General features: G+C 29.2%; 2 protein-coding genes across 8 annotated transcripts; one reads left to right on the forward strand and one right to left on the reverse strand.

Annotated features, from left to right (window-relative positions):
- The first annotated feature begins 618 nt into the window (after positions 1-618).
- On the forward strand, positions 619-13,354 carry LOC408966 (dnaJ homolog subfamily B member 6). 7 transcript variants are annotated; one of them, XM_006564536.3, is made up of 9 exons: positions 630-821; positions 1,073-1,306; positions 7,600-7,708; positions 8,130-8,239; positions 9,092-9,202; positions 10,032-10,208; positions 10,436-10,697; positions 10,851-10,940; positions 11,592-13,354. In XM_006564536.3, exons 3-9 carry the CDS (start codon positions 7,644-7,646, stop codon positions 11,758-11,760), a joined length of 984 nt encoding a protein of 327 aa, XP_006564599.1. In that variant the 5' UTR covers positions 630-821; positions 1,073-1,306; positions 7,600-7,643; the 3' UTR covers positions 11,761-13,354. The 7 variants fall into 7 exon arrangements, with proteins under 7 accessions (XP_026297955.1, XP_006564599.1, XP_006564598.1 ...); XM_026442170.1 differs by lacking the exon at positions 1,073-1,306 and having other exon boundaries at positions 619-821; positions 10,571-10,697; XM_006564535.3 differs by lacking the exon at positions 1,073-1,306.
- Positions 12,638-14,577, reverse strand: LOC411272 (putative acyl-CoA-binding protein). Its single transcript, XM_006564534.3, has 3 exons — positions 14,420-14,577; positions 14,160-14,274; positions 12,638-13,738 (listed from the first exon to the last, which is right to left on the reverse strand). Exons 1-3 carry the CDS (start codon positions 14,432-14,434, stop codon positions 13,599-13,601), a joined length of 270 nt encoding a protein of 89 aa, XP_006564597.1. The 5' UTR covers positions 14,435-14,577; the 3' UTR covers positions 12,638-13,598.
- Between the last annotated feature and the right edge of the window lie 564 nt (positions 14,578-15,141).

The following is a 15,141-nucleotide window of genomic DNA, read 5'->3' on the forward strand; positions in this document are numbered from 1 at the left end:
CTCTCTTTCTCTCTCTCTCTTCTAAATAGAAATATTTATCTATTTTTTTAAATAAATAAAATTTACCTGATAACGAATTTCCTTGAATTCATATTTAATTTTTATTTAAAGAAAATTCAAATTTAATTTAAATTTTAACTTGAAGTTCTTTACATATGTTAATTTAAAAAATATTATATTAAGATAAAATATTTACAACGTCAAAATTAGTTTTATCTTCAATTTTAATTACTATGAGTCACTTCATTTAAAATTTAAGTTTGAATATTGTTAATTGCGTTTTAAGTTTTTTTTACAAACATATGTTATTAATTTTTTTTACAATTGTTTTTATAATTCCTTTATAAATAGATTCTATGATATATATCATATATCAAAAATTTCGATAAATTATTTCAATTTAACGTAAATATAGACACGAATTATTTCTTATAAAAATTCAAAAATCTTCAAAATATTTTATATTGTCATTATATTTATTATAGTGCAATAATAAAACAATTTTTATTTTGAAATTAATTCTAATCATCAATAAAAAAAATTTTAATTATCAGATCAATAAACAAAGCACGTGAAACGTCCGCTAAAAAGCAAGCACGTAACGACTCTAGAAAAATCGAAACGGACGGCCATATTGAATATCGACCTTTGTTTGCACCAACTTCAAGCGGTAGTCGCATTTCTCTACTTTTTTGCGAGATTGTCGCTTCTCGTCCACTGTGTGTCTGATTCTCGATCTAAAAGAAAACAATAATTCGTTTTTTCGTGGAAAATTCGTTGCCGAGCGTGAACGGCGAAGAAGAAGCAGGAGCCACTTCTAGGTAAGACTATGATCATGTCTTTTTTCCTAAAAATTTAACCATTACCACCTCGAAACTACGTCGCCGAGAAGAATAGTTGTAACATCGTGAAACAGGTTCCATTCGAAAATTTCTAGATTAACATGTTGCATGATATTATTTTCTATATATCATATTATTCTTTCACTTATTTCCAATTAATATCTCTTTCATGCACCGTGACAACGCATTTCTCGATACTATCGACAACAATCGTATCGTGAATGTTACAGGCTTTTTGCAATCCTAGACGAAAGAAACTACTCGTGCCATTTACTATCGATAATGTCCATATCGTGGTCTACTGTTGTTAGTTAAAAGATAAGTACGCAACCGTCGAATCATTATCAGAAAAACATCATCGTGTGGAAATTCGCGAAAACCAGCCTGTGTTGCGGCTAGAAACATTAAGTCGCATCCTTAGCAACCAACGTAACGAGACTTTTTCGATTTTCCATCTTACAACGGTAATTTTTTCTGGAATGATATATTTTAGAAGTCGAAACATATATTTTTAAAGATTAATTTATATACAATTCTAAAATTTATTGTATCGTTTAATTTGAAACTTCCTGATCAATTTATCTTATTCCCATGTTTTTGTATGAATTGATATTTCATATTAATTTAATTATGTGTTTATAAAAATAATTAATATCATTTTTCCAACTTGCATAATATTGCTTAATATCAATGATTGACAGTTATAAATGATTTTTCATTTGATTTTATAAATATTTTTATATATTACATGATATTAAACACAGATATGAAAAAGATAAAATTAAATTTTTTATTTAATTTTAATTATTTTAAAGTTTGTGAAATATTATAAAATATTCTATATTTTTTAAATATTCAAATTTTATTAAGTTTTTCAAACTAAACTCTTATATCTTATTGTTTTATTATTAAATTTGCATGCACATGTACATAACTATACTATTTATAAAGATAGGACAAACACCTTAGTTTCTATATAATGTTTATTGTATATCATTTGATTATATTAATATTGTATTTTAATAGCGCTCTGTAGGTTTTATATATTATCAGTTGTATCGTTATTACTCATTATTTTATTATTTATATCAGTAAATGAAGCAATCGGTAAAAATAGATTTATAGTACTTTGTCTCTAAAACGCTAAATATTCAATTTATAGTACAATTTAATCAAGTTATAATCATTTTTCTTATCAATTGAAATTTTTCATCAAATTAAATTCTTCACAAAACATTTGTTATCGTACAATAAAAATTCTATACAAAACAAATTTCAAGTTTAATCAAAAAAGAGAACGTCAAATACAAATTGTTTTCACTTGAATAGTTTAGTTTTTATTCAATTTTTTTCAACAATATGAAGTATCACTTGGAAAGATAACTGATTTAATCATCTATATATATATCTTCATGCATCATAAATTAATAATTCAATAATAAACCAACAATTAATCAATTTTATAAATGACTATTTTGCAATAACATTTTCTTATTAAAATAACTATATTTTTAATCATCATTTAATTATATTTTAATCATCAATTATATAGCGTAACTAGCCATTTGTAAATTAAATTTGATTATATACTGAAAAAAAGCAGGAAGACGAGAAGAGAATAAAGACATTTATCCTTTTTTAATTTCTACATTGTTATATCATATCATTAATTATCAAGAAGTGTGATATCAATTATCATTAATTAGAAATAAAATTGAAAGTTGAAGTGGTGGAAGATTTTAAAAATATCAGAGGTGCATATAAAAGATATGCAACTAAAATTAAACAGTGCTGGCTAAAGCTGTCCTAGACCCTTTTATCCGACATTTTCTAGCACCGACCTAGCGCAACATGTGTTGCGTATGCATTGTTTTCCCAAAGACAAACGCCAAAGCTTAGAAGAGCAAGGTCCATCTAATCCTTTGGTAAGGAGAAGCAAAATGACATATTTAATGGTCCCGGTTACGCAATATCATGCAACTGTGCATCGCTATCGAAGCTGCCAGTAATGTCTCGGTATATTTATATAGTATGTGAAGATAAATCGATGGATTAGAAATAGCCAGTGTATGGTATATTCATTTGAATATAAACTATATACTATATACATACACATATGTATGTATATGTATATTATATACACTTATGTATATCCATAACATCGATAAGGATTCCTACGAAATTTTTTCTTTTTAGAAGATCAGATGACACATTTATTATTTTAACATAGTGGATAAGAAAATAGATTGATATATATATATATATATATGTGATACATTAGAGAACATTTCAATCACAAAAATTGCAGATTTGTTTATATACTCGACATCTCGAGGGACAAAGGAAATATCCAGAATGGTACTTCAAACGAACAAGAATGGCCGAGATCGTTCTTCTGCCAGTGACCAATACAAAGAACAATTTCTCTCGAGATCCTTTTTTCTCGATACGTCGCTCACAGTGCCCGAATATGTAAAACTGACATCACACCTCAGAGAGTGCAAAAGAACGCCCACCGTCTTTCTCCCCCTCTCTTGAATTTCTGTCTCATCTGCGTCTCATTATATTTTCCATAGAATCGATTATTTTTTTTCATGTTCCTAATCGATTTTTTTAAACATTTAATATTCGTATTTCATTCGTTCTATACATTCCTAGAGATTATGATCAATGATTTCTATTCAAGAAGTTATGATCTTTTGTGACTAATCTTTCAAATAACATATTACCACCACGTCATGCTACATTTTTCTTGAAAGTCATCTAAAGATATAATGCATTAAAATTTACAAACAATATTTTTAAAGAAATTTTTGAATCTAACTTATTAAAATGGTGAGATATATACTTCTCAATGACCTTGAAAGTTTATTTGATTATAGTTTTCAATTTCTATTGAAATCTGTTAATAGGATAAATTATTGATCATCAAAAATTACAATATTCAATTACAAAATTCCACTTTCTAAAATATTTAGCCAATATTAATAATAAATATTTTTTAATTGATGTTTAATCGTTTAAGAGAAGAATTTTTTTGTGTATTCTTTTTTTTTTCTTCTCTCTCTCCTTAAAAAAATATGTCATTCAAGTTATTCGTTTCCTTACAAGATTGTAAAAACGAAGAGCAATCTGACAAACGGAAGTGTCACGCTCGCGATACGTGTGCATTCGCGCATAATTACCACACGCGTTTTTTGCGGGGGCACATTTTCAGGTAAATATTGCGCATGAATTTATACATCTCACTGTATGTATGTAATTTTTTTTTTTCTCTCTCTAGAAAACATTATATCATTATGATTTTTTTTTCTTTACATCATATTTCATGTATTTTTTATATTTATCATATACAGTAAGAAAATAAAAAGGAATTTAAAAGTTTTAATTCTCTTCATGAAAATTCTTTTTAAAAAAGGATAAAAAATAGTAATTTGAAGAAATAATATTTCTCATCATATTATATTCATGGTGAAAAATGAAGGATATATTACAAATTCTAAATATATATATATATATACATGAAAGTTTGAAGAAGGTGTGAAAATTGATATACAAAATGGGATAGTGATTTGCGCTCAACATAAGAATAACGAGATCGCCTTGTATGCGATCTTTCCATTCTTGGAGTAGTGCCCGAATGATTTCTCGACTTCGGCGATTATGTTTGGACGAATGTCAAGACCAAAACTGGTACGTGGCGTTTATTAACAACCAATGCATTATCTAGACAATTAATTTTTTTATCGCAAATCCATTCTAATTGTTCCGATCCAAGTCATTTTCAGATTACCATGAAATATTTCTTAATTATCAATTTGAAGAAAATCATCCAGAGATAATCGATTATCGAATATATTCACACATTGTGATCAAGAGGAGTCACGTGTTCTTCGAATCTATTTTAAATCAAGATCAAGCCCCGAATCTAAGGATTCTTAAGAAGGATTTTTCTCTCTTGCTTGTTAATTGATAAGAGACAGCCTTCCTTGGTCACGTTACGAGCACAATAGGCATCCAAAACACTCGGAATTGCATGTTACGTAAACCGTTCAAGTCCAGTTTCGAGGCGCCTCTGAATTTTAAATATCGAAGACTCGTTTCCAACCGCGTTCCTCTAAATCACCTCTTGGCTGATCTACTTTTCTCACTCTGTTGTGAAAAATACAGATACAAAGATACAAAGTGTCCAATAAAAAAAAAAAAAACCGGAAAATTCCATCGGTGTCATCAGCTCCCTTGGAAGGAATTGGAACTGGTTTAGAATTGTTGACTAGTTTTAGAAAGTTTCTCTATTAAGAAGTATGGATGGTAGAGAAAATCTTTAAAAGAATTATCTTCACGACAAATATTTCAAAGGAAAGATTGAGTTAAGTTTTCACTTATATATATATATTATATATGCTTGATAGAAAATGGAATTATCGTGTAAGGACAATGTATCAAGTGGAAAGGTGTTCTCCTCTCGACGAGTTGGAATAACGCCCACGACGACCCACGTCGCGATGACTGTTCCCGTGATTTTACCTGAGAGACACACGGGTTCTGCGTGTGTGTGCGTGTAGGCAGGCCAAAATCACCACCGAAACTTGGTGTGACTCATGGATTTTGCGATTCTTCCGAGCAGATTTATTATAAGCTGAAGAACGCTTTTTCTAATTCGTTTGGATTGGATTTATTATCTCTGTCCTGTTGAATTTTATTGATATTGATAATTAAAACCGCTAATTTTTTGATATTGATAACAAAACACTCTTGGCGACGTTGAAATATATATTGAGGAAATTTGTCTAATTTTTAGATGAAGCATGGAAGATTTATTGTGAACGGAGATAGGAAGCAAAAGCCTCGGACCAACGTCCTCGACCTGATCGCGGAGGTGGCTTCCACAATCGTGTATGGACATAAAACGTGGTTCACCTGGCGCGCAGAAAGAATTCTTGTTCACCTACTAACACACTCCAACGATTTCACACGAGAACTTCAATTAATTATCACGAGACACGAGAATTGATTCTATTTAAAATCGTGGCACATTGATTTCAACGAATTAATTTTTTTGAAAGAAAACACGTTTGACAAACAGCCTTTGCATTCCATTAAACTCGATCGTTTCAGCCACAACAAAATGATTCAATTTTTTCCAAAAAAAAAAGAAAGAAAAAAGAATGAAAATTAATCTCGAAAAAAATCTCCATCCAAAGATACCTCATTTTTGGATGTCAAGAGCAATAAAGTGTTTTGGTACATATGATTCAGTACATTCAATCTATAGCTCTGTTGGCTGATCGAAGTAATGGAACGAGCAGAATGCAAGCAGGCTGGTTTTTCTTGCCCACCAGGTGGAGGGAGGGACGCGAAGAAGCCGTGAAGTGGGATATCGTAATGACCTCCACCTCCGTATTTCCAACTATTTTCGATACACGTCTCGGCTAACTTTAGCGTTTTCGTTAGTCCAGTCTTTGACTTTGAGCTCTCAGCTCTCCACCAAACATTCTCTTACACGCTCTATATCTTCTGTAAACTTCTGTGGGATCATCATATTAATTACTTCCGCCATTGTCACAACACAATTCCATTTAAAATTCAAAATCTATTTACTTACTTTGGAATAATCAATCCACGTGAAACGAGTCTCAGCGTGATTCAATAATAGAATAATAGTGAAAAATGTGTAACGTGGAGAAAAAATCGTTTGTGTAAGTTTAAAGTTAAAATTTTAAAGCTAAATTAATTTAGTTCTATTGCAACATGATGTTACAAATATGTCTGGTTAATTTCTGTTTTTTCAAATGTAATGATCATTCTCTTGAGAGACAAACTTGAGAGATAATATAACTAAGCAAGATAGGCGATTTTCTTTTCCACGACACAGGAGAAGCCATTTATATAATGCTTGCCGACTATTTCGAAGATGACACTTAAAATTAACTTAGTGGAATATATTTGTGCGTTCACTGGAATATATACATAATATGTGAGAACTATTTTAAAAAGTTACTGTCGTGCTTTGCGTCGGTCTTCAGTTGTCATTCAATGAAATACATTCCAACAATTCTTGGATTGTTTATAATTCTACTTCGTTCTCATAAATTTTCTTTTTATTCTTATTCATTTTGATTCTTGGAAAATTGATGAAACAAAAAAAGCGTGAATTTCACTTAGTTTTGTAGTTATATTGGATGTTAATTCAAGTGTGAATTAATTCAAGTATTCTTTTTATTGTACAAAGAATGATTGAACGTTTTTCAGGTACTTTAATAAGCAACAGGTGGTTGGAAGTTTCTTTGAAGAGGGAATTTCACTGAAAAATCACTTTTAATATTTAATTTTTTTGATCATTTTTACTTTTAAATTGCCAATTATAATTCAATTATCTTGTAACAAGCTAATTGTACTTGAAATCATTTCGCTATTAATTGCTTTTCATATTTTCTTATCAAATTTATACTTAATATTGTTAATATTGTAAAATGATTCTGAAACGAAAATAGATCTTTGTTTAAGAAAACAAAGGAAGTTAAAAAAGCAACATAATCAGATCCATCATTCATCAGAAAAGTCGTTGATACATTTGTTCATTTATCTCTCACATTGTAATATCAAATGTTCATGCCATGTTCAAAGAAATTAAACTTATCAAAACAACAACGACAAATGGCAATGTATTTTTCCTTGATGATTCGTTCATATTTCATTGCGTGCTTGCCAATTGATTTGTTAATTACTATAACCATTTCTTTGCTTTGTTTCACAGGTGGTTACCTAAGCCCTAACATCCGAGCGTGAATATTGTGAACGATGGTTGACTATTACAAGGTACTAGAAGTGCAGCGAACCGCTACGAGCGGAGATATCAAAAAAGCGTAAGTAATAACACAGTGAAAATGATGTTAAAAAAAATGTCCAGCTCCTTCAACAGAGAAAGTTGTAGCAAAGTGTTTTTTAAATTTAAATATTTACTTGAAATTTTCTCTCCTTGATCTAATTTTCTTATAATTAACTGAGCAAAATTTTGTAAAATTTGTCATTGCAAGCTATGATTGATGTTTGCTTTTTAAGAGAATTTTATATTGAAAATAAATTAGAATGTTAATGCTATTTTATTCTGCGTGGAGAAAGATTGAATGAATATCTTTTTACTTCTGTTGAAACAACTGGCATTGATCCAAGAACCGTGTTCTTAGGTTCTTCTTAGTTCAAAAAGTCAAGAAACTTTTCAAGATTTTTTTATAATATATATAAGAAACATTCCTGAAACGTTAATTAATAAATATTAATTTGCAGATATAGAAAATTGGCGTTGAGATGGCATCCGGATAAAAATCCTGAAAATTTGGAGGAAGCAAACAAGAGATTTAAAGAAATATCTGAGGCATATGAAGTGCTAAGCGATGGTAAGCTTCAGTTCTTCCTCCATCACATACTTTCAACTCTGAAGCTTACATACAGTTACAACAAATTATCAACGATATAGATTTAATCGTTAAAAATTTCATTCTGAAGAATTTTTCTAAATGATAATAATTCTAATTACACTTTTGTCTCTCTGCGGCTTCGATTAATTGACGCTAGCTAGCTTTTAGTAATAGAAAACAGCGTCGCGATGCCAACGGGAGACGAATGATAGTAGCCATTGCTTGTCAGCAAAGCCGAATTTCGCATGAGCCTTCTCTTTCGAACGGTTTCCAACTAGTACAACTTATTCTGGGAGTCAACAGTTCAATCTAGAACGTATCGATTCTCCTTTATGAATAGTTGTTTCATAACCAGTATCTAATGGCAAATAAACGAGAGACTGATTAATGATAATTAATCATTGTCCAATAATAATTGAAGTTTGACAGTTTACGGAAGGAAATTTTGACAATTGTATACTTATATAATAATATTTTTATACACAATACAATTTCTTAGAAAAAAAATAGGGCTGCGAATAAGCACTCACAGCTCCAAAATTCTGATTCTTGAGTTTCTACAAGTTCTATTTTGTTTCTAAGTTTCTCTTTATGTTTTTATTATGTTGTATTATGTTCTTTTATTATATTTAGTAAAAAGATTGATGGAAATGAATTATTGAAACTCGAGAATTGAGCCAGGCTTAAACAGAGAGCAACTCTTTAGCCGAAGCATCGCTGCTACAATCGATGAACCGTGTCGTGTCAACAAATGTGGAAGGAAATAAAAAAAAAATTCAATTAGAAATGTTTGTTTCCGGATGATCTCTCGTGACCGTGCTCGATGTCCAGATGCGAAGAGACGAACCTACGACCAACGATTGTATCAGAAGGCATCTTCAAGGCCCGGCCGTGGATTCACCTACCGGAGTTTCTTTGACTCTCCTTTCCAGCGATATTTCGGTACCACTTAAGAGAAAAAAGACTTTGAGAGTGACAGACATTTTCCTTCGTTTTCTTTTATTTATTGTTTTTCTCTTTTTTTTTTCTTAATAATTTATTTCGAATTTGGTTTTGATTTTTTTTTCTTTTTTAATCTAAAAAAAAAATATATATATATACACATAGAAATATTACTATTTTGAAATGTAGATGCAAAGATTTTTATTGATGAAGAATTCATCAAATCTTAAATACCTAATCCCTTATTTGCCTTAAAAAAAATAATTCCTTGCTCGAGAATTCATAGAATTCATCTCTCTGATGAAGTTTTCTGATTAGTTTCTTTACGAATCCTTGTGGAAAACTCAAAAGATACTTTTTTCTCTTTGTATGAGTCGCCGTAAACGCAGATAATATTGCCTGCATTTCTAACCATTTTGCCATTGCTCGACTGATTGAAAACACGAAAAAACCAATTTACAATCAATAATTTTCCCTTATAAAGGCAGATCTTCGAAGAATCATACTATTCCATTTCATTCAAATCAATTAGAAATAAATTTTCATATGAAGATTAAGAAAAATTAAAATTATTTTTAAAATTATTTCAAATTCTTCGAAGATTATCTATATTCCTTTCATTTATCATGATCATTCTCTTCCATTGATTTTGCTCTTTTGGTGGACGACCTCAAATTGATGTTAGACATCATTCAACGTACTCTACTAACCTGGCAAGCCTTTGCAGTACTTGCTTCTTGGAATTTGGAGCAAATAAAACCAAGCGATCTGCATTCATATATTATTTCATGATTAGTAATAACAACTTTTTATCTTATTTGCTTTTCAGAAAAGAAAAGGAGGGTTTATGACCAATATGGAAAGGAAGGACTTCAAATGCCTGGTGGCAAGAGGCGACATAAGGAAGACTTTGATCCACACTTTGCTGGTACTTTCATGTTCAGGGATCCTGAAGAAGTATTTAGAGAATTCTTTGGCGGTTCATCTTTTGAAGATTTATTTTCTGGTAAGTTATTTACGTTGCTAGTTAATCTATGTCATACCAATTATTTTATATCCTAAGATGTGTGAAATGTAATCTGAGCACATAAATGAATTTCCATATTATTATTACCTTCTCCATTGAATGGTAAACATATATTTAAGTAATTAACCGAATAATTAAAAAAAAGTTATTGAAAAAAGTTCCTATGGTAAAATCATGTGATTAACGATATCCTAATTTTCCTAAAGACCTTGCTGGAGTTGGTGTGCGTCTTGGATCACAAAGGCATAGTCATCCCAGCAGTAACAGCATAAGCACGTCCTTCTTTGGTCCATTAGGAGTTTCTCATTTTGGTTTTTCACCGCTCAACGAATTTTTTGAAGGTACATCAGGAAACTTTACTTCGTTCAATGCATTCACAAGTTTCGGTGGAACCAGTGGTGGTGGTGCTGTAAAACGAACAAGTACTTCAACTCGCTTCATCAATGGCAAAAAGATCACTACCAAAAAGTAAGATTGATCGTTAGAACTTGAAAGATATTATTATAAAAATTAAATATATTATATGATTTTATAAAATATTACAAAAAATTGTAATAGAGTGTAATTATATCACTTGAAACAGAGATATATAATAATATTTTGTGTGTACAATTGTTACAGAGTTTATGAAAATGGAAAGGAAACAATAATGTCATACGAGAATGATGTGCTGAAATCAAAGACGGTGAACGGCGTGCCACAATCAATAACGTACAGTTAAATCAGTTCTCTTCTCAAGAACGCTCGCTCGATCTCCGCTCGGCAATTGAGAAATTCCTGTCGTCGCGTCACGTTTGCGAGTAATATTTCTGCGCTCTACTAAGATGTTGTGTTCCTGCTACCTAACTACCTGAACGATAATGAACATAAAAATAGAGAAAGAAAAAAAGAGCATAATTGATTTTTTCGACAAGTCACCGCGGCTATTTAACAACAATATAAAATGTTCTCCTATCTTATTTAGATCATCTCTTCATCAACTGACTTCTTCATTTTTCGTTAAAATATTTTGTTAAAGTGCTGTTTAAATGATGTAGTAGTGCCGCTGGTCGACGCACTTTTCCACATATTGTATAACAACAACAGAGAACAACAAAATATATGTACAAATATATGTACAAATATTTATCATTTAAAAAAAAAAGAAAAAACAGAGCAACGAGATTTTCAGACACAACGATTACTCGACGGAATTCGATGACAGTGATTGGATCTCTAAGCTCGAGCGATCGAGCCCGTTTAAAACATAATGAAAGCAGAAAAATTGCTTAATTTGGATAAACATAATAACATTTTAAGCAAAACAGCCGCAACGAAATGCTAGTTGAGCTTTTGTTCCCGTCACCTTCTCTGTTTTACCAGGTTTGACGAGTCATCGACAAGTCGCCAGCTGACCGACAGTGCCAGCGATATCTCGATGGCTGGCCAGAACTCGAGAACAGTCCATGGTGACCATCAGAAGGCTAGCAGAATAAAGACGCACCATCATCCAGTTCTCACTAAGAAGCACGATAAGAGTAAGAGAAAATAGAGGCAACACTCTTACAACCTTCTCTCATTCGTTTCCTTATTTTTTTAATTTTTTTGGTCTCTTTGTTTTTTTTTTTTTTTTTTTCGAATCAAACGTAAACACATATACATATATTACATACGTACGTGTATCATTTATGAAACTGATGTTGTAAATTATGTCTTTTTCCGCAACATCGTTTTTGCTATTGTTTCAATAATCGGAATTAAAAAAAAAAAAAAAAAAAAAAAAAGAAAAAAAGAAAAAAAAAGAAAAACTTTTAGTGGCTTAGCTTCGACTAGCTACACATGTTCGATTTGATCAATAAAAAATTCGCTGCAAAATTCATTGTAAGATTTTGCATCGAAAGTGGTGTGTTTAATTAATTCTTGTTTGCTATTGAAAGAGAGAAAAAGAGAGCGAGAGAGAGAAAAAGAGAGAGAGAAAGCGAGAGAACGAGAGAATGAGTGAAAGAGTGAAAGAAAGAGAAGAGGCCCTGCTTTCTGTGAAAAAAAAAAAACGGATAAAAGTTGTTACTACAGAACATTCTGTTGCGTTTTATAGATAGCGCGTCGTTTCCGTTCAAAATCTGGCGTTTTACTTTTAATACGGTAAGTTTCGCTTATTCTAGATTTCTTAGAGGATTAATTCATTATATCGTAAGTTATAATTGCTAGATTTTTATTTGTAAGTAAGTCGCGTCGTAATTTCGAACACATATATACACATCGACTGAGTTTGAACGAATTTAACATATTATACATACACATATTTCATTTTTATGCGAATAGGACACACACATACACATATGAATGAATTCCATCATGCGTATTCGTTTTAAACATCAAGATCGATTTGCTAACAAGTGCTCTTAAAAGATAAAATTGTATTACGACAGTTTTTGCTATATTAGATTTTTTTCCTTTTTTTTTTTATTTTTGAAATGCAGTAAAGCATTCACTATGGAAGAAATGTGCTCCATTTTCTTTATAATTGGATCTATAAACAAAATTGACGCATAAACAGGGCTAAGTTTTTGTGTTGCGGAAATGTTCCTTCATAAGCAATTTAAATGTCGTAATCCTATTTGCTTTTCTTAGTTAGTTTCTTGTGTATGTGTATATAATAATAAGCAAAAAAATGTTAAACGTGGAGAAAAAAAAAACATCATTAATGTATATTAATATATTTCATTACACTTTATCGATATTCAACATTATATTTTGTCTGATGATTTTTTTATGTTTAGAATAACAATTATATGGAAAATTCAACGTTAATTTAAAATGTTATATTGTATCAAAATAATTGTTACTTTATTTCTTCTTCTTTCCTCAACTTTTGAATTTCACAATATTCGTATAACAAAATTTAGAATATAATTTATATAAAAACAGTAGGTGAACAATGTAAAAGTTTAAATGAAGAGAAAATTACATTTCTTTTTTAATATTTTCATCATTATACGCTTCGATGTGGTATTAAAAATCGTGTATATGTATTAAGTACATTATAATGCATATACTGTATATGTTAACTTGTTCCAAGTTAACAACATCGACGTTGTATATAGCTAATCAGTGATAGCAAAATAAATTCAGCTACCACGAGAAAATTAATTCGTCAATTCGATATATCAATTCCTTTTTAATATTATTGTATTTATAATAATTCTTGTCTATACAATATATAGATCTTTAAATTATTTATATAATAACAAAACAATTATTTCAAAAAGTATTTAAACATTTTTGCAACTATTATACCCTGGTATAAAATACAATAAATTGCACATTTATAAGAATATAAAAAAGATAAAATTAGATAAAAATTTCTATATAAATTTTCAACATTGCAAATTACTTCTTTCCAATGATGGATATCAGTTCTTCCACCTTATGAATGTACTGCTCTTTAGCAGCATCTTGACTCATACCCTTCCTCTTATCCCAAGCATCCCATTTTGCTTTGCCTTTGAAATCCAGCATGCCTGGTTTAGCTATAAAATTACAATATTCATTTAAATAAAAATAATATTATATAAGTACAGAATTCTGAAAATTTTGAAATCATAAAAATAACTCATTCAAATTTTAATTCAAGTTTTTGCATATAATTATTAGTAGAAGTAGATAATTAGCATTGCAAATTAAGAAAGACCAAAGTAAAAATAAATTTAAAATAAACTTGAATATTATAATGAATGTAAATTGAATTCTTTAGTACTAAAAAAAGTCCAAAGTCTAACCAGTCTACCTTCCTTTAGGATTTTTTTACAATACTTTAGATATTTACAGATATAATATTTTCTGTAGCATATAATATAATATAATAAATATAATATAATATATAATATAATAAATAACAAAACTAAAATAGAATATCATTTTTAAAATGAATTATTATATTGTTTTACATACATGTATTGCAATCTCCAATAGTAGCTTGCTTGTACAGTGAATATAGTTCAAGCAAATCAGCATCTGACGCTGGAGCACTTAATTCCTTCACCTCCTCTGCAGCTTTCTTAAATTTCTAATAGAAAAACATATAAACAAAAAAATAATTTTCATTAAAGTAATATATAATACAATACAAAAAATATTATACAATATATAACTCAAGAAACATTAAAATAAAATTAAGTAATTAGAAATATAATAAAAATAAAAATAATTACTTCGTCTAGAGTCATTGTTTTAATAACAAAAAATGTTGAAACTTTGATACTTTAAGTTAAGTAACCTCTATGTAAGTACCGTGAAGCACTGGTTCAGAACTGCAGAACATTGGCTGGGAAGATTCGTTTAAGTTTCCCCCACTTCAATATTCCATTTGGTATAATCATGAGTCATAATTTATGATTATCAATAATGTTCGAGAAATCTTGATTAATAAAAAATATATATACACAATATATATACATATATATTACTAGATATACATGTAGATTATATATATATATATTTATATATATATATATATATATATATTATAAAAATTTATTATAATGTGTATATATATATATGTATATATACATATATATTATAACAATTTATTATAATAAGATAATATTGATAATATTATTATTAAAATTATTGATATTAAAATTATGAATTGATATTAAAATCTGATCGATAAATTGTTATTGCGCAATTTGTCTTTGTAAAAGAAAATCGAAAAATCCATTTTTAATTTTAATGTCATTCTACTTGAATTAAAAATTATAATCTAAATATAATTGGTAAATTTTTATTTATTTTACCTAGTATTAAACTTATATATGAAATATTTTTTTTATTTTATATTAACTTCAAAAATACATATAATTTTAAAAATTAAAAATGGCATTGAAAATAATATTAGAAATATCACAAATACTAGATAATACTTTTTTATAAA

The sequence above is a fragment of the Apis mellifera genome, linkage group LG8, assembly GCF_003254395.2.
Source record: "Apis mellifera strain DH4 linkage group LG8, Amel_HAv3.1, whole genome shotgun sequence".
Lineage (NCBI taxonomy): Eukaryota > Metazoa > Arthropoda > Insecta > Hymenoptera > Apidae > Apis > Apis mellifera.